Source organism: Pelmatolapia mariae, linkage group LG14, assembly GCF_036321145.2.
Source record: "Pelmatolapia mariae isolate MD_Pm_ZW linkage group LG14, Pm_UMD_F_2, whole genome shotgun sequence".
Taxonomy (NCBI): domain Eukaryota; kingdom Metazoa; phylum Chordata; class Actinopteri; order Cichliformes; family Cichlidae; genus Pelmatolapia; species Pelmatolapia mariae.
Genome location: NC_086239.1, coordinates 25,747,125 through 25,771,737, shown reverse-complemented (window position 1 = coordinate 25,771,737; position 24,613 = coordinate 25,747,125). Strand labels below are relative to the sequence as shown.

General features: G+C 39.1%; 2 protein-coding genes across 2 annotated transcripts; one reads left to right on the top strand and one right to left on the bottom strand.

Moving 5' to 3' along the window:
* Nucleotides 1–1,009: 1,009 nt before the first annotated feature.
* On the bottom strand, nucleotides 1,010–22,504 carry LOC134641079 (extracellular calcium-sensing receptor-like). The gene is made up of 10 exons (XM_063493283.1): nucleotides 22,357–22,504; nucleotides 13,427–13,437; nucleotides 4,594–4,697; nucleotides 3,859–4,147; nucleotides 3,460–3,749; nucleotides 3,046–3,341; nucleotides 2,592–2,797; nucleotides 2,235–2,456; nucleotides 2,033–2,156; nucleotides 1,010–1,908 (listed from the first exon to the last, which is right to left on the bottom strand). The coding sequence occupies exons 4-10, from the start codon at nucleotides 4,117–4,119 to the stop codon at nucleotides 1,010–1,012; spliced, it is 2,298 nt and encodes a 765-aa protein (XP_063349353.1). The 5' UTR covers nucleotides 4,120–4,147; nucleotides 4,594–4,697; nucleotides 13,427–13,437; nucleotides 22,357–22,504.
* LOC134641080 (extracellular calcium-sensing receptor-like) lies at nucleotides 19,224–23,077 on the top strand. Its single transcript, XM_063493284.1, has 8 exons — nucleotides 19,224–19,372; nucleotides 19,771–20,065; nucleotides 20,174–20,463; nucleotides 20,582–20,877; nucleotides 21,320–21,525; nucleotides 21,669–21,890; nucleotides 21,971–22,094; nucleotides 22,173–23,077. The coding sequence occupies exons 2-8, from the start codon at nucleotides 19,805–19,807 to the stop codon at nucleotides 23,075–23,077; spliced, it is 2,304 nt and encodes a 767-aa protein (XP_063349354.1). The 5' UTR covers nucleotides 19,224–19,372; nucleotides 19,771–19,804.
* Nucleotides 23,078–24,613: the final 1,536 nt, after the last annotated feature.

Genomic DNA, 24,613 nt, shown 5'->3' with positions numbered 1-24,613 from the left:
GCAGTATCATGTCCTCGTAAGTGAATATCAGGCCCTTGTAGAGCAAAATTGAGTATTTTGGTCTAAATAACCCAAAATGTGATGTCCACATATGTGGACACCAGGTCCTAGGAGGTTAAAGAATTGTTTTACTTCAATCACAGATTGTTTTTTGGTTTTTTTTTTTAGCATAAATGACATTTATAGGGTCATGCCAAATTATCTCGATCTGATTAAGTCCAGACTTTGACTTCAAAATCATCATTTTCCTTTTTTTGAGCCAAAGATAGATTTGTTAGTGTGTTTCTGATTGTCCTGCTGCATAATCTGACTGTACTTCAATTATAGAGCATGAGCATTTGCCTTCAGGATATCCAGTTTGGTATTCTTTGGACTTTGGTCAGCAGTTTTTTGTTGTTTTTCTTTTGCCTTGCGGCTCTCCCATGAATACCATTTTTGTCCAGTTTCTTTCTTGTTGTTGAATCACAAACATTCACCTAACTGAGACAAATTAGGTAGGTAATTGGTTTTAAGGTTCATCCATTTGTGGATAATGGCTCTCACTAAGGGGAGGGCAATTACTTTTCCAGGGACAGGAAATTTTGGATAGCTGTTTTTCCCAAAATAATTGGATGATGGTCAATAAATCGATTACCCTAACCCTAATTGGAGGAAATAATGAAACTTCTGAACAGTTTAAATAAAATAAATTAATTATCAGTCATAAATGAGATTTAATTTGTATCATCTTTTGCTACATCTGGCAATATTGTGGGATTTATTGCTTAAAAATTATTGTGCAAATTAATCAGCTTTTTCAGAAAAAAAAGACCTTAAAAAGTATCCCATCCACCTTTTCAAATCACTCCCTTAATTTGTAAATACATTTCTATGCTTGCTATTAATCACCACAACAGAAATAATCTTAATTTGACAAAGTAACCAAAACTTTCCTATGCATATTGAATATGTAGAATTTCAGCTTACAAATGGAATACTAGCTTTTTGTGAAAAGTCCAATATACTCTGATTAATTTTTGTTCATTAAAAATTTCTTGCTGTTTTTCTCAGGCTTAAACAATATGATAAAACATTTTGGAGCAAATATACACATTATTAGTCCAAAGCTAGAGGCCAGAATGGCAAAAATTTCTACAACTACAGCAAATTTCCCAGGTGAACTAACATATGCTGGGATAAAGGTGATCCACACTGCACAGAATATCAGCATGCTGAAGGTGATAAGCTTGGCTTCGTTGAAATTATCAGGTAATTTGCGGGCTAAGGCAGCTAAAACAAAGCAAAACAAAGCGAGTAGCCCTATGTACCCGAGCACAGCCCAGAAGCCTACAGCAGAGCCTAATGCACATTCCAGGATGATTTTCTCCTTGTATGTGGTTAGATTTTTTATTGGAAAAGGGGGGCTGAATACTAACCAAAAAGAACATATTAAAACTTGAATAAAGGTGAAAGACACAACAGTCATTCTTTGCTGTGGAGGACCAAACCATTTCATGACATTGCTACCTGGAAGTGTCGCTTTAAAAGCCATTAAAACCACTATAGTTTTCCCAAGTACACAGGAGATACAGAGAACAAAGTTGATACCAAATGCAGTGTGACGCAGCATGCAGGACCACTCTGATGGTGCTCCAATGAAAGTTAATGAACATAAAAAACACAGAGTCAGTGAGATGAGCAGCAGGAAGCTCAGCTCAGAGTTGTTGGCTCGGACAATTGGAGATGTCCTGTGATGAAAGAATACAGCCGCAGTCATAATGGCCAGACAAGCACCCAGAACTGAAAATGCAGCGAGGATGATTCCAAGGATGTCTTGAAATGAAAGAAATTCTACAGGCTTAGGGATACAAGTGTCTTTCTTTGCATTAGGCCAGAATTCCTTGTGGCAGGGTAAACATTCAGTTGAATCTGAATTAAAAAACATATATAAATAAAGAGAGATGGAACGATGACTTCTACCAATAATTCCTTCAATGTCTCTCTTGTGCACAGTAAAATAATTTTAAATATATGTTAAATCATTTTATTTTACCTGTTGTATTACTAGTCTCTCCTTCAGGACACGCTATACAGTCATAGCAGCAGATGGGTTTTCCTTTCTGCAGTACTTTACGAGTTCCTGGAGGACATCTGTCAGCACACACTGACACTGGCACCTGTCAACATACAAAGGTGGCAAAATAAATATAAATGATCTTGTTCAGTAGTCAGATTCTCATCCTTTGAGTCATTACTTTTCTGCTATCCTCCATCCAGGTTATATTTCGGTTAATCCAAAGTTCGTGGCCCACTGGTAGTGATGCATCATACAGCCCTACAGTTATAATATCAATGATGCCACTTTCACTTTTCTGCCAGTTAACAAGCTCATAAATAGCCACAGGATCGCCATTAGTATTAAATGACACATCATATCCATTTTGGGAAAAATTAACTTTTTTCAGTTCAGTTAAAATCTGTAAACATGAATAAAGAGAGAGAGTGGGAGAGAAAGGAAATAGATACAATAGTGCAATAATCAATATTAATACTAAATTTAATTCAAGCAGGTGATGAGGGAAACTGCCATTAAGATATTTATTTCTTCTGACCTGTTTGGACTGCAGCTTGGTTAATGTGTCACACTTAGCTGTGACATTTGTTCCTCGACACATTGCATTATGAATGGCATGTGCTATTGCATACACAGCTTTGTACACCATGTTAGTAATTCTGAGCTGAGATGTGTCAGTGTACTGATTATGGAGACTGTTTATGTCTTCTTTTCCATCACATACCTTCTTGTCTGCAGCAGTATCTAAAAATAAACAAAGACAGAACTGACATTTTAAACTCTGAAATTCAAACTAGTCTCAGATCTCTTTTATGTACTTGCCACTGTGACCAATATTCTGAAAACCATGTACATACGTACGTACGTACATGTGTGTGTGTGTGTGTGTGTGTAAAATATTTAATTGAAAACTGCTAAGCTCATGGATAAGCATTGCACTTTGTAACACCAGACGTTTGACAGAATCATTTAAACCTAGAAACATTCCTTACTGTTTTTCATTGTGCAGTTGAATGAATCTTCCCAAAACTCAGTAAGTATTTCAGAAGCAGCCACTTCAGAGGGAGACAGATTCAACAAGAAGTCTCGGAGACCTGGAATTACCGACTTCGGAATCGCAAATCCAATGGCCCCAGCACATAAATGGAATCTCTTTAATTCTGAATACGTTATCCATGACTCACTGCCTATCCACTGGCGTAGTGGGGAAGGCTCACGTGAAAGCTCCTCCAACAGTATTTTCATGTCTCCTAAAGCTGCAAATGCCACCACAACTGTAGCTGTAGACCTGGTGAGACAACATAGTGCATTAGAAAAATGTTTTTATGTGTCTTCACATCATCAAATGTTTATTTTAAAGATAATTAAACAAGTCAATGCACAATAATTATCTCTGATGAAGAAACCTGCGGATAACATCTGCCACTCTCTGAATTCTGCTCTGTGGGTCTGTCCGATAGAAAGATAGAGAGTATTCCACACAGATCCCCTCTTTCTGTGCTGCTTTTAGAAAAGAAGCCATGCCCTTATTTCCATAATCCGAATCTGACCGAACAGCACCTATCCAAGTCCAGCCAAAGTGTTTTACCAGCTTGGCTAGTGCTTCAGCTTGAATCTGGTCACTGGGGACTGTTCTGAAAAAACTTGGGTACTGCTGCTTGTCAGACAAGCATGCACATGTGGCAAAGTGGCTAACCTAAACCAAAAGAAATAAAACAGTGTAACTCTGAAAATACCGCAAACACAAATATCACATGGCATATTTTAAATACAAAAATTAACAGAAATTGGAAATTGGCATTTACCTGGGGAATGTTAAAAGAACTGATGACTCGTGACAAACTGATGGATGTCATAGACCCAGAGTCCCCAACAACAGCCATCACCATACCAGATTGTGAGCAATTGTTACCAATGGAAAACACACTGTCGAAGCTATTTAGAAACTGAAATGCCACATGCACTGCCACAACCACTGATGCACATGAGTCATAGATCTGATACCCGAGCCTAATTCCGGGCAGCAGCTCTGTGCTGTTGTTAATCTCTTCTATGGCAAAGATCATTGCACGTAATGATTGCAGATCATTAATCCTGCAGAAAGTTAACTCACTGTTAGAAATTAAACTACAGACTTGTGTTAAATGTCACAAGAAAACATTGTAGGAGTTGTGGGTTTTGACCATGGCCAAATAATGACTTCAGTTTTTAAGGGCACTTCAACACATTGCCTCATCAGTTAAATTCAGCAGAAATGATTATCATGATAAATCACAAAAATGTATAAATACATATGTAAAGGCTTGTCATTTCCTGTTTGATTTTTTTAAGATTGTTGTTTAACAATATGATTTCTGTTTTCAAAAACACAAATATTACTTCTACAAATATGACTGACTGACTATTGGAATACTTTTCTTGGTGATTTTTTTCAGCACCATACAGAAGCAATGTAATACCACAGAAAATAAAACGTAAAAACATTTTCATTCTTACACAGTGCAATATGTTTTGAGCACTCTCTTCTTTTCAATACTGACCTTCCTTTGCATTTCACAGACTCAGGTATGATGGTGTAGTCACTGTAAACTGTGTGTGTGTAGGTATGAAGGGAGAAAACACCACCAATAACAAAGTCCCCGTCCTTTGAGAATGCAGGCAAACGAGTGCTTCCTTGAAGCTTGCATTTCACAGATGATACTACCGTACCAGCCCAAGCCCCTGTAGACTTGGTTGCTTGAGTCACATAAGCAGCCAATACCAGACCAATTAAAACAGCTGCTCTTTCCATCTCTGTCTGACATCCAGCTTGTGTATATGGGCGTATGTTTGTTTTCCTTGGTTTATATAAGTCTTCTGAGAATTTTTTTTTCTTCTTTTCATCTTCACAAGTACATCCTCTTACCAAGTAGTGTTTTCAAAACCCTCAGATATTAATTCTACTCCTTCCCAGTATGGTTTGGTGTCTTTGGGTTACCCAGGCCAAAAATCCTTTCATAATAAATTTGATTAACTTTAAACAACAGATATATCTAGAATTTATAAATAGCTTGACTCACATAAATAAATGGATTGTTTACTAATTATCCATTGACCCAAAACATCCTAAATACACAAAAAAATTAAAGCACTTTTATAGCAGTATGGAATTTAAAAAATCTTTTTTTTTTGTATTTATGTCACTTTTCTAAAAATTCATCAAATTTCAGACAAAAACAGGACGATATCACTATAAAGACAAAAGGGGAATCGTGTAATGAGTTGAATGTAGTGATAGAGAGTGTCCCCATAGGGGAGAGACTTGTCAAGGAGCAGATGTTGATGGATGTGTAGATCAAAATAATAGAGAAGCTGAAGAGGTGTTGGACAGGTAAGATAATAAGGAGAGAAATGCAGGAAAACAGATGGTGGTGGATTTTGTGGAAAGGGTGGACATAATTATCAAGAGATACAGTTAACTTTTCCACAACAAGGTTACTGGAACTTTGGTGTATAGGCTTGAGGGGAATGTCTCGTGGCTGGTTGGGCCTAGCCTGAAAGAGCCACACGTGTCCAATCTCCTATGGGTCGGCTACCACCAGTAGGAACTTTAGGACTTTGATGCTTTGTGTGGATTGGTGGTAGAATAGATAGCAGTTGATCAAAAGCTAGTAGTGAGCTGGCTCAGGTGGTAGGGAAAAGATACAACCTGGTATACCGAAATAGACACCAAGGGTGTGCTATTAGAAAGATGCTAACTGCAGTGTTCTTTCTATTGATAGAGGTCTAGATTTGCTCTAGGTCTGGCACCAGTAACACAATCATATGTGGTTGGTGGGCCCTTTTGTCACTGCCATCATCTCCAAACCATACATCATAGCAGGTCTCATTATCATCTTGTAATCTTTACCTTTCACTCTTGCTGCTATGCTTGTGTCACAAATTATCCCTGACACTCATCTCCATCCAATCCACGCTGCCTGGACTCACCTTTTCACCTTTCTGTTTCATTGTCTGTTATTTTGATTAACACTATTGAATTTAAGGTGTGTAAAATATCTATATATAGTATATAGGTATATAGTATTCTATAGTATATGTAGTATATATATATATATATATATAGTATTCTATTTTTATTCTATTCTGTACAGTTGTGTACTGTATTTATTCTTATTTTATTTTATTCTAATTGTCCTTCATAACTTTTGCACTGTCCACTTCCTGCTGTGACAAAACAAATTTCCCACGTGTGGGACTAATAAAGGTTATCTTATCTTATCTTATCTTATCTTATCTTAATATCTAGATGTCAGTAAATTGCAGATGTAATCGGCAATTTAAAATTTAAGTAAGTTAAATTTGTTTTTTTGTGCCTCTATTCTGAGCACATGTAAGAAAATTTCCAAGCACAAATGTTGCATTTTGAGGAGAAAATATTTTGAGCAAAGATAAGTTTAATTTGAGCAAACTAAATTAATTTCTGCATGCAAGAAATATATTTCAGTGTTTGCTATTATCTATATACACGCACAATAACAGCCCCTCTGGTTTTGTTGTTGGCATTTGCTCTTGCTCAGATCTCTGATCTGTTTGCTGACAGACATCTGCGAACCTGCTCTCTATGTCGTTCATGCTCACAACATCTCTGCTTCGTACGGGCTCAACTCTCTGTACACAACCCGTTCTCACTCCCAAATCGTAACATTTTACGCTAGGTGACAAATCGTCAACATATTACGTTTTTGGGCACCCAAGGCGTTCCTACGTCACGACATCGGAAAACTGCGGACACATGAGAACCGTTTGGACTCAATCTACACATCTTCGCTTTTTCCCTTAAAATCGCTTTAGAAAACACTATTTCACCTCATTAAAGTGCTGGTTAAGGTTAGGAATAAGGTTATGGTTAGGTTTAGCGATAAGGTTAGGTTTAGGCTTAGGTATACGGTTATGGTTAGGTTTAGGCATAAGGTTATGGTTAGGTTTAGGGATAAGGTTAGGTTTAGGCGTAGGGATACGGTTATGGTTAAGGTTAGGAATAAGGTTATGGTTAGGCATAAGGTTATGGTTAAGGTTAGGCATAAGGTTATGGTTAGGCTTAGTGATAAGGTTAAGTTTAGGGCTGCAGTACAGGGCTGGAAACCGCCGCGTACCATAACAACGTGGAAGGTCACCTTTCGCGTTCCTCAGGAACGCCGCAGGACGTGACAAAACGTCGGGATGTTACGCCTCGGGAGTGAGAACGGGCTCCTGTACACCGTTATAAGTGTGCCACAAAACCAACCATCACAGACTTGGATGCAACAATTCTGATTGGCTGTTACGGTCTCCAATCAGCTCGCTAGGTACCGCATTCTGGAAACACGGTCCAGAATGTAGCCAAGTCTAGAGAAGTGGTTTGGTTGAAACTAGATTAAAGCCAAAAAATTATATATTTTAAAATAAAATAATTAGACATACTAACCCAAAATAGATTTTGCTACATTGTGGACCGTGTTTCCAGTTTCTGAAAGGAAGAAAGAAAAACAGAGGGGAAGGGGGGAAGGTAAGAGAAGACACTGAGAAAATCCAGTGGATCACCTGTTAAAAGAAGAAAAAAGAAAACAAACAATAAGAGAACAACACAATACAGAGATCAAAGCAACAACCTAGATACGTGTAAGTAACAGTAAATACTAAATATTGAATGTTATTGAGCAGCACGCAATACCGACAGTGCACAATATGCTTTAAGGTAGCAGCCAAGGAAGATATAGCGCCCAGTCCCGGACCCCGAGAGCCACCAATGCACCGACGACTGAGGGCATCAGCCACCAGCAGGGAGTGTGATGGGTGGAAACATGCCTCCACACCTGGGGGCCTGAGATGTTCCCAGAGAGGCGGAGGTGGAGACTCGACCTGACACATCAACATAGACAAACTGGCACACACACACACAAGCATACAATCCCACCCTCATGCACACAAATACCAAATATGGAGACAAACAGAAATGAACACTATACACCCATTTACACTCCCCAAACATACTCCCAGGTCCAGGTATCACTGCCCCCAGGGGGGCAATCAACGCCAAGACCCAGGAGATGTTACCCTTTTTCCTGGGGTGGAGGCAAGCAGACTGCCCCTGGCCCGGCAGCCACGGGGAGACCCAGCGTCCCAGACTGCCGCCAGGCTGCAGTGAGAATGCCAACTCCTCCCAGCTCCCCGCCCCGATGCTATACAGAGAATGGTGGTGTGAAGACCTCACGCCTCACTCCGCCCGCTCTTATGTTGTGTTGCTGCGTGCTATTCTAAAGTGCATTTAAAACACGGGAGGTCCTGCTAGAAAGCAGTAGATGTCAGCACAGCCCCCTCCCAAGAACCCTCAATGTCTACATGCATTTAAAATTGAGAGGTGGGCACTGGCCCCAGGGGTTAGGCCCTGCATGTGTGGGTGGGTGTGATGGAGCGGGAAGAGGAAGGCAGAGGGATGGGGAGGGAAGAGGCCATTTTAAGAGCCCCCCATTTCCACCAGCGCACCAGAGGCACGCACCCACCCACAACCCCGGCGACACACCAAGCAGGACCCGAGCACCCAGGGCCCAGCCAGAGCCCCAGCCCGAAGGCGGAGCACCCCCAGAACCCCAAGCCTCCAAGTCCTCCCCAGACCACCCAGGGTCAGCTTGGCTACCAAGCCAGTGACCCATGTCTGCCAGCACAAACCATCCCCCAGCCCTGCTGCACGCAGTCACGAGGAAAAAAACACCCAAGAGCCACCAGAGCCACAACCAGGACATGACCACAGGCCCCAGGCGGTGCCCTCCAGGGGAAAAGTCCCTAGGGAATCTCCAGATTAACCAAACCCGCACCTACCCCCACACCAGCAACACTAGTGAAGGCAGGACAAAACCATGACCCCCCACCCCAATAGGTGATGGAGCCCACAGGGATCAAGACTAATGTGATTTATCAGACGGTCTCTATATTGGTTAGGATTGAGATTATTTTTATTTTTCCAGTTTATGAGGACTGTCTTCTTGGCAATGTTCTGCGCCAAAACCTGTGAACAGAACCAGAGAGCGTGGATGTAGTTGTCAGGTGTATTGCCTTGACAGTGTGAGCAGTTAGAAGACATAAAGCCCATCTTACACATCTGATGACCTGTATAGTGCACTCTATGTAGTATTTTGTATTGTATTAATTGCAGACTGGGATTTCTAATCAATTGAAAGGTTTTTAAGAATACCTGAGACCAGAAGTTTTGGTCTAAACTGACTGATAAATCTGCTTCCCATTTTGCAATAGGAAGGGATATTGATTCAAGTATCCCTTCCTATATACAGAAAGTGTTCTGTATATTTTGGACAATAATTTGGGGGGTTTTAAGAGTAGGAAATTGTAAAACATTTGATTGTGTTTAAATTCGACTTGACTGGGTTTAAATTTCTTTTTTACTATTGATTTAAAATGTTGATATTCTAAAAATCTTTTCTTGTTGATCCCATATTGTATAACTAGTCTGTCAAACGGAATAAAGTCTGTTCCTTCTAAAATATATGTTCCAAGTATTTAATTCCTTTATAACTCCAATCTGGGAAGTTAATCATTTTAATGTTTTGTAATATGTCAGGGTTGTTCCAGATAGGTGTACGTTTGCATGGGATTAATGAAGACTCTGTCATTTTTAGAACCTTCCACCATGCTGTCAGAGAAGAGCTGATGTTGATGCTTTTAAAGCATTCAAGTTGTTTGATGTTTGAGCTGATAAATGGTAGGTCTGAAATCTCTAGATCAGGGGTGTCGAACTCCAGGCCGCAAGGGCCGGTGCCCTGCAGGTTTTAGATAACACCCTGGGCCAACACACCTGAATCAAATAATTAGTTCATTACCAGGCCTCTGGAGAACTTCAGGACATGTTGAGGAGGTAATTTAACAATTTGAATCAGCTGTGTTGGATCAAGGACACATCTAAAACCTGTAGAACACCGGCCCTCGAGGCTTGGAGTTTGACAACTGTGCTGTAGATTATTGCTCAGTGCCTGTTCTACATCTAGCCAAGGCTCATCTAAGAAGGTGTGTTTTAACCATCCTGAGATGACCTGAAACCTGTTAGCTAAAATATAGTGTTGAAAGTTAGGCAGATCTAGTCTTCCTTTATCCTTGGTCCTTTGTAGCGTTTTTAAGCTGATACCCAGGGGTTTATCTTTCCAAAGGAATTAAGAATTGAGGCGACCCTTACCATGAGTGATATGGGTAGAGATTTCCATCTAGCCAGATCGCCTTCTACTTTCTTTAGAAGTGGGATGTGGTTTAATTTAGTTAAATCTGTAGGCTCAGGAGATACATTAATACCCAGGCATCCCGCCTGGTGCCCCTCAGCAGATAGAAGCTGGAGGATGTTTGGTCATTTGTTCTGACACAAGCTGTTAGGGAATTATATAATATCTTTAACCAGTTTATGAAAGTTGGAAATAAAAATTTCTAGTTAACTCTGTCAAATGTTTTTTCTGCATCTAGAGACAATATTGTGGTTTCAATGTTTTTATTGCACTAGTAGTCTACTGAAATAAGTAATCTACGTGTATTTGTTGATGATTGCCTACCTTTTATGAAATCGGTTTGAATTAAAAGGGGGGTTATCTTCTCTAATCTCTTTGAGAGGGCTTTGCAGATTATTTTGAGGTCTATATTAAAAAGGGATATTGGATGATAGCTTAAGGGAAATACAGGGGCTCTGCCTGATTTTAGCAGGAGAATAATGTTGGCAGAATTCATATTTGGTGGTACTCTGCCATTTTCCTTGATTTCCTGCAACATTCTGTGGAATACTGGTGCCAAAATTGTCCAGAATTCTTTGTAGAATTGTGCTGGAAACAGGGGCGGATCTAGAGAAATTTTCTTAGGGTGGCATGAGGGTGGCAAAGAAATCAAATGGGGTGGCAAAATCAAAGCCTTTTTCCCCCCCAAACACATATGCAGGTGGTTACATATGGTTAAAATGATTCAAATGCAGTAAGTATACACGTTTTTCATATAAATATAGTCTATAACTTAATTATTGTCTGTAGCCCACATAATTACACGCTTTAGTTACATAAAACATGTGAGTTTTGATTTTATGAACTGTATAGCCTGTATAATAAATAAATATGTAACCCAATAAGTATAAACTCCAGAAAACTACACAACATGGGGCGGTTCATTTACAAACACAAGTCTAACTTAAGTTTCACACTGTTTTTTGTTAGAAAACAATCACATTGTTACATGCTTAAATTACACAAAATGTCAGAAATCTGCACTGTCATGAACAAAAATTTAAACCTAATTTTTCATGATTTGTTGGATTCACCCACTGAGGTCTGAAATACAACTGCCCACTTTTGATTCCTTTTGAGTTTACGTTTGTATTTCACCCTCAAATTGTTTCATTTTATTTTTTTCCCCCTTGCCTTGTTTGGTATCATTCTTTTCAGCTCAACTGAATTTAGTTGTTTTTTTTCACTGACATACTGCATTAGTATTACTGATCTGAAATCACACAAAGAACCTAAAATCTTAGTAGTATTTTTTACTGTAAAAAAACCCCACAGACATGTTGAGTAAATATAAATTGTACATTTTGTAAACATATACAACTATTTGTCTAAAAATGCAGCCAATACACCTGCCGTTTTTTTCATTTTTTACAACCATTTAAAAATATTACTAAAACTAAAATGAGAGAACAATCAGGTTTCGCAATAAGATGCCCCACAAATGATGTGTGCCAGTAAAAAAAAAGTTTGTCCGCCAAAAGACAGAGGAGAACAGCACAGGGATAAACCTGCAGGCCTGACAACAGGAGGTGTATCACTCTGCTGGTTTTCTACTTAGTGACAGTGTTTACATTGCAAATGTGCCTTAGTGACATTCATTAGTGCCCTCACTGACACACAAAACAACGACTACACAACAGAACAACTACACAAGACAGCACAACACACTAAGTATACACTCCACAATAAACGTCACAAATCTCCCACATCTAAAAAATCTCTCTCTCTCTCACTCGCTCGCTCTGTCTTGCTGCCGTTACCATCACTCCCTTCCCCTCTTCCTAAACAACCAAATCCTACGTATTGACTTTTTTTTTAATTGGTCGACATGGTACATTTTTCCACCGATAGGAAAGAGGTGGCTTTTTTTCCTTTCTTTACTGTTTTCGCGCTGTCCTTAGAAAACGCTTAAAACACACACACACAAAAACATGACGACAATATTTAGAAAAAAGTGTGGCTTATATATATTATCATAACTGTGGATTTACTGGCCTGTAATTAAAATTTAAAAACTTTGAAGTCTGAACTTTCAGTGTGGGCTGAAATAGAGACTCAGCGTGGCTGCAGCTTGTTGCTATGTCAGCTTAACATAGTCATGTGATTTGGAGGTGCAGCATGTCCGTGGACCACAGAGGGTTAATAACACTCACCTTCCTTCCATTTCCAGAGTGCAACAACCAACCACCTGTGTAAAAAGCGAAATTCCCATGGTGTTGTTCAAAATGTGCTCTGGCACAATCATAAGCATCGCTTGCTACTGAAAACAAGAAAAAAGCCAGTCCTGCTATGGGCTGAACCAATTGTTAACGGTGGAGGGGGGGAACACTCTGCAATATATTCAGTTTTAGCATTTATATTCACTGTTGACTGTAACTACACTCAAACTGTTAATGCTATCTTATTTTAATAAACAACACGGTCATATGCAAGACTGGGGTGGCACTTGGGGTGGCAAGGGATCATATTAGGGTGGCACTTGCCACCCCATGCCACCCTTCTAGATCCGCCCCTGGCTGGAAAGCTATCTGGACCTGGACCCTCATTGTTGGGCATACTTATCAGGGCTTTCTGGAGTTCACCTGGTGTCAGTGGCAAATCCAGTGCCATTGCTTGACGGTCTAGTAATTTTGGAAGGGTTACATTGTCAAGGAACTGATCAATTTCATTTTTAGATGGGTTTATTTGTGGTGAGTATAAAGTTTAATAGAAATCCCTAAAAATGTTGTTTATTCTTTCAGGGCCATATATTATGTTCCCAGATAAATCTTCAACAGCACATATAGTTGTTTTTTCTGTATTTATTTTTAACTGGTTAGCTAAGAATCAACTGGATTTGTTACTGTGTTCAAAATTTTGCAAACTAAGTCTTTGTACTAAGAACTGTGGTTTTTTTTTTTGTTTGTTAATGATTTCATTTAATTCTAGTTTTGTTTTCCATATTTTTGTTCAGTATTTCCTGATCTTGGTGGGACACATTGTCTTCTTCAACTGTTCTAAGGATTTAATGTTTTTTTTCTAGTTCCTGAATATTTTTGTTTTCTTCTTTCTTTTTATGTGATGAAAAAGAAATTATTTAACCTTTCATCACAGCTTTCCCTGCTTCCCAGAGAACAGATGCTGATGTCCCAGGAGTGTCATTATCGTCTAAATATAAAGTCTACTCTTTTTTAAAATATTTAGTAAATTCTTTATCTTTGAGCAGTGATGTATTAAATCTGCAGTTTTTACTTAGCGGAATGTTCTTCTTATGTATTAGTGTTAGAGTTGCAGGAGCATGATCACTGACAGCTATAGGGTGTATGTCAGTGTCTGAAATGTCACTCAACAGTGAGCTGCTGACTAGTATAAAGTATATTTCTTATGGTTGAGGTGAAGGAAATGCCATGTGTCACAAAGTCCGAAATCGCTGACATACTTCAACTATATTTGTGGACTTTTTGTGTATTAAAATTGCTACTCCCCTTTGCCAAGAGTTATAGCAGGCTGACAACGCATTTGGAAACTCAGGTGTTTCCAAATTATCAATGATCAGTGGTCATGACAATTGACTACCAAATGACAAATGAGTACCATTCATAGAGAGTTGGGGAATTGCTGCAATCATAGCACTGTAACATGGTGAAAGATGTACCCTTAGGCCCCCTCCTCGGTTCAGAGGAGGGGGCCTGTGTTGTAGCATCCTGATGACATCCAGTTTGTGCTCCAGTGGATGATGAGAGTCAAACCTTAAATTATGACCTGTATGCATATATTCAGGATACACATCAACAGTTAAATGTCCGCCATTACTGATAGAAATCTCACAGTTTAAGAAGGCTAACCTGCCTCTTTTCATATCCTCACAGGTTCCAAGAGCAAACACACTTGGTTGGTGCTGACAGTGGTCCTGTTGCTAAGGTCTCTTACGAACTACCTTCACTCATTCAGTGACTGGAACAAGAGTGAAGAGTGACGTAACATCATATGAGACCATTGTGTCATCTGCCTCCATAATCACCTTCTCAACAAAATCCAAGGTGTTTTGGATGTGGTGTTCAGAACTGCCTACCAACGGGGTTGAGGACCAAAGCCAGAAACTTTGAGATGTTACACTGAATCAATGTTCAGTTTTGGGTATTTAAAAATCAACTTTTTGGGGATTTCTTTACCTGGATAATTGAGCACGCATCAAGACAAACACTGACGTTAGCATCTTGCTAACAATTGTGCATTTATTTTTAAGCTGCGCATGTCAGAGCCTGTAGGTATAGGTTGTAGTAGTTCCAAAACACCATGAAACTAAACACGTCGAGTTTTCCAGCCTACTACAATGACAGCTTCGTACAGCCAACTCAGCATTCAAACTCCCCAAATCACTTGGTATACTGTTAAAGTTATGCAGGAGATAGTAATTGAAAATGATGTAGAAAGAGGCCCAAAAACCCATCTCCATTGAGACTGTGTCAGCTCCCAAAAAGACAAAAAACAAACCAAAAACCAGCAATAAAAAACTTAAACATAAAAAATCAAAAAGAAAGAACAATACAGAATCCACATCTGAACCAAAGAGTAAAACAGTGAAATGTGGATTATTAAATATTAGGTCTCTCTCCTCCAAGTCTCTGTTAGTACATGACTTAATAATTGACCAACAAATCGATTTACTCTGCCTTACAGAAACCTGGTTGCAGCAGGATGATTATGTTAGTTTAAATGAATCAACACCCCCGAGTCATTCTAACTACCAGAAACCTCGAGGCACAGGCCGAGGGGGCGGTGTGGCAGCAATTTTTCACACCAGTCTATTAATTAACGAAAGACCAAGACAGACTTTTAATTCATTTGAAAGCCTGATGCTTAGCCTTGTCCAACCCAGCTGTAAAACTCAGAAACCAGTCTTACTTGTTATCATCTATCGTCCACCTGGGCCTTACACAGAGTTTCTCTCTGATTTCTCAGACTTTTTATCTGATTTAGTGCTCAGCTCTGATAAAATAATTATTGTGGGTGATTTTAACATCCATGTAGATGCTAAAAATGACAGCCTCAACATTGCATTTAATCTGTTATTAGACTCAATTGGCTTCTCTCAAAATGTAAAAGAACCCACCCACCACTTTAATCACACTCTAGATCTTGTTTTAACATATGGCATAGAAACTGAACATTTAACAGTGTTTCCTGAAAACCCTCTGCTGTCTGATCATTTCCTGATAACATTTACATTTACAATGATTGATTACACAGCAATGGAGAGTAGACTTTATCAAAGTAGATGTCTTTCTGAAAGTGCTGTAACTAAGTTTAAGAATATAATCCACCCACTGTTATCATCTTCAATGCCCTGTACCAACATAGAGCAGGGCAGCTATCTGAACGCTACTCCAACAGAGGTCGATTATCTTGTTAATAATTTTACCTCCTCACTACGTACGACTCTGGATACTGTAGCTCCTGTGAAAACTAAGGCCTCAAATCCGAAGTCCCTGACTCCGTGGTATAATTCTCAAACACGTAGCCTAAAGCAGATAACTCATAAGCTGGAGAGGAAATGGCGTGTCACAAATTTAGAGGATCATCATTTAGCCTGGAGAAATAGTTTGCTGCTTTATGAGAAAGCCCTCCGCAAAGCCAGAACATCTTACTATTCGTCACTGATTGAAGAAAATAAGAACAACCCCAGGTTTCTCTTCAGCACTGTAGCCAGGCTGACAAAAAGTCAGAGCTCTACTGAGCCAACCATCCCTTTAACGTTAACTAGTAATGACTTCATGAACTTCTTCAGAAATAAAATTTTTATCATTAGAGAAAAAATTACCAATAATCATCCCACAGATGTAATATTATCTACAGCTACTTTTAGTACCATTGATGTTAAGTTAGACTCTTTTTCTCCAATCGATCTTTCTGAGTTAACTTCAATAATTAATTCCTCCAAACCATCAACGTGTCTTTTAGACCCCATTCCTACAAAACTGCTTAAAGAAGTCCTGCCATTAATTAATTCTTCAATCTTAAATATAATCAACCTATCTCTAATAATTGGCTATGTACCACAGGCCTTCAAGGTGGCTGTAGTTAAACCCTTACTTAAAAAGCAATCTCTAGACCCAGCTGTCTTAGCTAATTATAGGCCAATCTCCAACCTTCCTTTCATATCAAAAATCCTTGAAAGAGTAGTTGTCAAACAGCTAACAGATCATCTGCAGAGGAATGGCTTATTTGAAGAGTTTCAGTCAGGTTTCAGAGCTCATCACAGCACAGAAACTGCTTTAGTGAAGGTTACAAATGATCTTCTTATGGCCTCTGACAGTGGACTCATCTCTGTGCTTGTCCTGCTAGACCTTAGTGCAGCGTTCGATACTGTTGATCATAATATCCTATTAGAGCGATTGGAACATGCTGTAGGTATTACAGGTACTGCGCTGCAGTGGTTTGTATCATATCTATCTAATAGACTCCAATTTGTTCAAGTAAATGAAGAGTCCTCTTCACACACTAAGGTCTATTATGGTGTTCCTCAGGGTTCAGTGCTAGGACCAATTCTATTTACATTATACATGCTTCCCCTAGGCAGCATCATTAGAAGACATAGCATAAATTTTCACTGCTATGCAGATGATACGCAGCTCTATCTATCCATGAAGCCAGGTAACACACACCAATTAGTTAAACTGCAGGAATGTCTTAAAGACATAAAGACCTGGATGGCCGCTAACTTTCTGCTTCTTAATTCAGATAAAACTGAGGTTATTGTACTTGGCCCTGAAAATCTTAGAAATATGGTATCTAACCAGATTCTTACTCTGGATGGCATTACCTTGGCCTCCAGTAATGCTGTGAGGAACCTTGGAGTCATTTTTGACCAGGACATGTCCTGCAAGGCACATATTAAACAAATATGTAAGACTGCTTTCTTCCATTTGCGCAACATCTCTAAAATTAGAAATATCCTGTCTCAGAGTGATGCTGAAAAACTAGTTCATGCCTTCATTACTTCCAGGCTGGACTACTGTAATTCTTTATTATCAGGATGTCCTAAAAACTCGCTGAAAAGTCTTCAGCTAATCCAAAATGCTGCAGCAAGAGTACTGACAGGGACTAGGAAGAGAGAGCATATTTCTCCTGTTTTGGCTTCCCTTCATTGGCTTCCTGTTAAATCCAGAATTGAATTCAAAATCCTGCTCCTCACTTACAAGGTCTTAAATAATCAGGCCCCATCTTATCTTAATGACCTTGTAGTACCATATCACCCTATTAGAGCACTTCGCTCTCGCTCTGCAGGCCTACTTGTTGTCCCTAGGGTATTTAAAAGTAGAATGGGAGGGAGAGCCTTCAGTTTTCAGGCCCCTCTTCTGTGGAACCAGCTTCCAGTTTGGATTCAGGAGACAGACACTATCTCTACTTTCAAGATTAGGCTTAAAACTTTCCTTTTTGCTAAAGCATATAGTTAGGGCTGGACCAGGTGACCCTGAATCCTCCCTTAGTTATGCTGCAATAGACGTAGGCTGCCGGGGATTCCCATGATGCATTGAGTTTTTCCTTTCCAGTCACCTTCTCACTCACTATGTGTTAATAGACCTCTCTGCATCGAATCATATCTGTTATTAACCTCTGTCTCTCTTCCACAGCATGTCTTTTATCCTGTTTTCCTTCTTTCACCCCAACCGGTCGCAGCAGATGGCCGCCCCTCCCTGAGCCTGGTTCTGCCGGAGGTTTCTTCCTGTTAAAAGGGAGTTTTTCCTTCCCACTGTCGCCAAAGTGCTTGCTCATAGGGGGTCATATGATATGATTGTTGGGTTTTTCTCTGTATTTAATATTGTGCTATCTACTGTACAATATAAAGCGCCTTGAGGCGACTTTTGTTGTGATTTGGCGCTATATAAATAAAATTGAATTGAATTGAATTAGGCCATACAGATGTCAATAGTACACCCTCAGTGTCTATTTAGGTACACAATGTGTCTCTTGATAATTATTTCCATAGTCATTTGCATCCTTTCTGCAAAATCCACCACTATCTGTTTTCCTGCATTTCTCTCCTTAATATCTTATCTGTCAAACACATCTTTAGCTTCTCTATTCCTTGCAACTACAAACCCATCAACATTTGCTCCATTGACAAATCTCTCCCCCATGGGGACAATCTCTATCACTACATCCAAGTCATTACATGATTCCTCTTACTCTTTTACTGATGGCCAAAATTTTCAGGTAAAATTTGATCAGTTTTGACACCAAAGACATCCTAATTTGTTTTTGCCTGACATTTGATGATGTTTCACAGAAGTGACATAAATACACAAAAATTAAATATCTTTTTTTTATTGTATACTGCTATACAAGTGCTCTAATTTTTTGTACATTTAGGATGTTCTGGATCAGTGGATAATTAATAAAAGATCAATTTATTAATGTGAGACAAGCTATTTATACATTCTAAATGTATCATTTTTTTTAAGTTAATCAAACTAATTATGAAATGTCTTGATGCATCCTCAATCATCCAGGAAAGTAAATCTCCAAAGGTTGATTCTGCTCATCCGGACGCTACGTCCAGATGAACAGAATCAACCTTTGGAGGTAATTATGAAATGATTTTTGGCCTAGGTAAGCCAAAGTCACCAAACCATACTGGGACAGCATAGAATATGATTAATATCTGGGGGTTTTGAAAAAACTACTTGGCAAGAGCATGTACTTGAGCAGATAAAAAAAACAAGAAAAAAGATTTCTCCAAAGACTTATATAAACCAGGGAAAACAAACGTACACCCATATGCACAAGCTGGATGTCAGACAGAGATGGAAAGAGCAGCTGTTTTAATTGGTCTGGTATTGACTGCTTATCTGACTCAAACAACCAGATCTACAGGGGCTTGGGCTGGTAGGGTAGTATCATCTGTGAAATGCAAGCTTCAAGGAAGCACTCGTTTACCTTCATTCTCAAAGGACGGGGACTTTGTTATTGGTGGTGTTTTCTCCCTTCATGCCTACACACACACAGTTTACAGTGACTACACCATCATACCCGAGGCTGTGAAATGCAAAGGAAGGTCAGTACTGGGACGAAGAGAGTGCTCAAAACATGTTGGGCTGTCTAAAAATAAAACTATTTTCACATGTTTTATGTTCTGTAGTATTACATTGCTCTTGTGTGGTGCTGAAAAAATAATAGTTGTATTTTGAAAACAGAAATCATATTGTTAAACAACAATTTCATAATAATTGAACAGGAAATGACAAGCCTTTGCAGATTTATTTATACATTTCCTGTGATCTTGTGATCATGATAATCATTTCTGCTGAATTTAACTGATGAGACAATGTGTTGAAGTACTCTTATACAATGAAATCTGGCCATAGTCAAAACCCACAACTCCTACAATGTTTTCTTGTGACATTTAACCTAAGTCTGTAGTTTAATTTCTAACAGTGAGTTGACTTTCTGCAGCATTATCACCAGTGAACTGCAATCATTACGTGCAATGGTCTTTGCCATAGAAGAGATTAACAACAGCACAGAGCTGCTGCCCGGAATTAGGCTCGGGTATCAGATCTATGACTCATGTGCATCAGTGGCTGTGGCAGTGCATGTGGCATTTCAGTTTCTAAATAGCTTCGACCCTGTGTTTTCCACGGGTAACAATTGCTCATATTCTGGTATGGTGAGGACTGTTGTTGGGGACTCTGGGTCTACGACATCCATCAGTTTGTCACAAGTCATCAGGGCCTTTAACATTCCCCAAGTAAATGTTTCCAATTTCTGTCAATTTTTGTATTCACATTAAGCAAGTGCATGATATTTGATTTTGCGGTTCTTTTACAGTTACACTGTTTTATTTCTTTTGGTTTAGGTTAGCCACTTTTCGACATGTGCATGCTTGTCTGACAAGCAGCAGTATCCAAGTTTCTTCAGAACAATCCCCAGTGACCAGTTTCAAGCTGAAGCACTAGCCAAGCTAGTGAAACACTTTGGCTGGACTTGGATAGGTGCTGTTCGGTCAGATTCGGATTATGGAAATAAGGGCATGGCTTCTTTTCTCCAAGCAGCACAGAAAGAGGGGATCTGTGTGGAATACTCTCTATCTTTCTATCGAACATACCCACAGAGCAGAATTCAGAAAGTAGCAGATGTTATCCGCAGGTGTTCTCATCACAGATATTTATTGTGCATTAACTTCTTTAATTATCTCTAAAATAAACATCTGATGATGTGAAGACACATAAAAACATTTTTCTAATGCACTATGTTGTCTCAACAGGTCTACAGCTACAGTTGTGGTGGCATTTGCAGCTTTAGGAGACATGAAGATACTGCTGGAGGAGCTTTCACGTGAGCCTTCCCCACCCCGCCAGTGGATAGGCAGTGAGTCATGGATAACATACTCAGAATTAACGAGATTCCATTTATGTGCTGGGGCCATTGGATTTGCGATTCCGAAGTCAGTAATTCCAGGTCTCCGAGACTTCTTGTTGAATCTGTCTCCCTCTGAAGTGGCTGCTTCTGAAATACTTACTGAGTTTTGGGAAGGTTCATTCAACTGCACAATGAAAAACAGTAAGGAATGTTTCTAGGTTTAAATGATCCTGTCAAACTTCTGGTGTTACAAGGTGCACTGTTGATCCAGGAGCTTAAAGTATTAATGGTAGCAATGAAATATGAGACAGGTGGCTCTCTTCAAATATTGATACTTATGATACCTTGTCTAAGGAACTTGGAAAGAAAAGCATCTGCACTTCCAGATGCATTTCTTTCCAAGCTCCTTAGACAACGATGACCTGGATGACTGAGAACCGTCACAGATTTATGATGACTCCTAATTCAGTCGAAGTTTACGTGACTTAGTTTCGGTATTACAGACTTTACATATCTATATATTTTTAATCTTTTGAGATTATGAATCACAGTGGTAACGTAATTTGTAAGTACATAAATGAGATCTGAGACTAGTTTGAATTTCAGAGTTTAAAATGTCAGTTCTGTCTTTGTTTATTTTTAGATACTGCTGCAGACAAGAAGGTATGTGATGGAAAAGAGGACATAAACAGTCTCCATAATCAGTACACTGACACATCTCAGCTCAGAATTACTAACATGGTGTACAAAGCTGTGTATGCAATAGCACATGCCATCCATAATGCAATGTGTCGAGGAGCAAATGTCACAGCTAAGTGTGACACATTAACCAAGCTGCAGTCCAAACAGGTCAGAAGAAATAAATATCTTAATGGCAGTTTCCCTCATCACCTCTAATATAACTTGGATCAAATAAAGTATTACTATTAATAATTGCAATATTGTATCTATTTCCTTTCTCTCCCACTCTCTCTCTTTATTCATTTTTACAGATTTTGATTGAACTGAAAAAAGTTAATTTTTCCCAAAATGGATATGATGTGTCATTTAATACTAATGGCGATCCTGTGGCTATTTATGAGCTCGTCAACTGGCAGAAAAGTGAAAGTGGAATCATTGATATGATAACTGTAGGGCTGTATGATGCATCACTACCAGTGGGCCACGAATTTTGGATTAACAGAAACATAACCTGGATGGAGGATAGCAGAAAAGTAATGACTCAAAGCATGAGAATCTGACTCTACAGAACAAGATCATTTATATTTATTATGCCACCTTTGTGTGTTGACAGGTGCCAGTGTCAGTGTGCACTGACAGTTGTCCTCCAGGAACTCGTAAAGTACTGCAGAAAGGAAAACCCATCTGCTGCTATGACTGTATAGCGTGTCCTGAGGGAGAGATCAGTAATACAACAGGTAAAATCAAATTTTTGTCAAAGCATTTAAAATGGTTTTACACTTCCCAGAAGTCTCTCTTTTTTTTCCTTTATTCAGATTCAGCTGATTGTCTATACTGTCACACGGAATTCTGGCCTAATGCAAAGAGAGACACTTGTATCCCTAAACCTATAGAATTTCTTTCGTTTCAAGACATCCTAGGAATTATCCTGACTACATTCTCAGTTCTGGGTGCTTTTCTGGCTATTATCACGGCGGCTATATTCTTTCATCACAGGACATCTCCAATAGTTAGGGCCAACAACTCTGAGCTGAGCTTTCTGCTGCTCATCTCACTGGCTCTGTGTTTCTTATGTTCATTAACTTTCATTGGAGCACCATCTGAGTGGTCCTGCATGCTGCGTCACACTGCATTTGGGATCACCTTTGTTCTCTGTATCTCCTGCGTACTTGGGAAAACGATAGTGGTTTTAATGGCTTTTAAAGCGACACTTCCAGGTAGCAATGTCATGAAATGGTTTGGTCCTCCACAGCAAAGAATGACTGTTGTGTCTTTCACCTTTATTCAAGTTTTAATATGTACTGTATGGTTGGTAGTGAGCCCTCCTTTTCCAATAAAAAATCTAACCACGTACAAGGAGAAAATCATATTGGAATGTGCATTAGGCTCTGCTGTTGGCTTCTGGGCTGTGCTCGGTTACATAGGTCTACTTGCTGCCTTTTGTTTTGTTTTAGCTGTCTTAGCCCGCAAATTACCTGATAATTTCAATGAAGCCAAGCTTATCACCTTCAGCATGCTGATATTCTGTGCAGTGTGGATCACCTTTATCCCAGCATATGTCAGCTCTCCTGGGAAATTTACAGTGGTTGTGGAGATTTTTGCCATTCTGGCCTCCAGTTTTGGGCTAATAACATTTATATTTGCTCCAAAGTGTTTTATTATATTGTTTAAGCCTGAGAAGAACACCAAGAAATATTTAATGAACAAAAATCAATCATAGTCTATTAACAATCTGAAAATGGTGAATATTGTAATTGCAAACTGAAATTGTGCACCTTCAAAGTAAATCTTTTCTTTTTTTGTTGCTAAGTTCAAATTCATATGTCATTATTTATTTTTTTGTACATGTAATTATTTAGTGTATGCATATTTAATTGAGAGTCAATCACATAAATAAATGTAAAGCCATATTTAACACTCAGTGTGTGGTTCTGAGTTATTTCTCAGTGGCCTGATACAATTTCTTCTAGCAGTTTATTTCTTCTATCATTTCATTTTGTATCAAACACTAAATCATACTCAGTCGTAGTATAATCAAACTGCTGAAAAAAATAAACACTTTTGTGGGGAGTTTCTTAAATTTACAGAAACAAAGGATTATTTTGGTTGGGTACTGTAATTGTTTCGCTTTTATAAAGTAAACTGTAAAATTAATATGCTTACCCAGATTAGTGGTGACCCATCATCAAACCAGTCATGGTGAACAGTGTTACAGGCATACAACATTCTCCATGGTTTCTTCAAACCCTTTCACATTTATTACATGTACTCATATAATAATCATTGCATGCCCTCATCTATGAAATGCACAGGGTGCCAATGGTAGAGCAGCCAATTCTAGCATTATATGGCAAATGCCAAGTGGGCTCCATGAACCTGAGCCGTCAGTATTGGGCCCAGTACATTATATCAGGCCCTTAGGCCACCATTATTAAGTCTGCTTCTGAATATTTGGTCAAAAACATTCATAGCAGTGGTCTGCTGGAGGTAATTTTGTAGGGTGATGCCAATGCTCATCCGGTTCCTTACTGCACACAAAAACAGATAACGGTCTTGATGATGGGTTAAGGACCTTATTCTCCTCCTGTGTGCAATAAGCTCTCTTAGAGTAACTGTTTGTCTCCTGGAATCACCTGTTCTTTAGACTGTCTTCAGAGATACAACAAAGTTTCTGCAAATGCAGGTATTGATGTGCCATTCTGAAAGGGTAGGATTACCTGTGAAACCTCTGTAGGGTCCAGGTATCACTTCATGCTACCAGTAGTGACAGTGACCCTAGCAAAGGCAAAAAAAAAAAAAAAAGTGAGAAAGAAAAGCATTCACAAAAGACAACTGAGGAAATCTCAGTGGCAATACAACCATTCCTATTTTGCAGGTTCAATAATTGTTCACTCAAGTGAGGAGAGTATCATTGTAAGGCAGTGTCAATTGACAATGTAACAAAAAGTCTTGCTCTATGGCCTTCTTGACTTTTGAGTAATACTAAAGCTGCACTCAAATTCTCTTGCTATAGTGCCCGTCAGTTGTGGTGTCAGGGTTGATGCATCTGGTTCAGGGTTGACTGCCATAAAAGGCACCAAGCACCACACCAACTCCATATAGGCAATTTGGCAATATACCACCAGATGTTGATCAGTTAGAAGCTCACCTCCTCTATTTATTCAGGCCACTAATTTTATACATAAAAGTAAATTGAATTAAATAAAATTGAATTAATAATTATAATAATACCTTTACATTTATATGGGGTGAGGCT

Bases quoted from the DNA above. Each gene is read 5' to 3' on its own strand.
- LOC134641080 (XM_063493284.1), top strand. From the start codon at position 19,805: ATGGTCTTTGCCATAGAAGAGATTAACAACAGCACAGAGCTGCTGCCC. The intron at 20,464-20,581 runs GTGTTCTCATCA...TTGTCTCAACAG, and splicing joins GTAGCAGATGTTATCCGCAG to GTCTACAGCTACAGTTGTGG. The intron at 20,878-21,319 runs GTAAGGAATGTT...GTTTATTTTTAG, and splicing joins CAACTGCACAATGAAAAACA to ATACTGCTGCAGACAAGAAG.
- LOC134641079 (XM_063493283.1), bottom strand. From the start codon at position 4,119: ATGATCTTTGCCATAGAAGAGATTAACAACAGCACAGAGCTGCTGCCC. The intron at 3,750-3,858 runs GTAAATGCCAAT...CTTTTGGTTTAG, and splicing joins GTTCTTTTAACATTCCCCAG to GTTAGCCACTTTGCCACATG. The intron at 2,457-2,591 runs GTCAGAAGAAAT...TCATGTTTACAG, and splicing joins CCAAGCTGCAGTCCAAACAG to ATTTTAACTGAACTGAAAAA.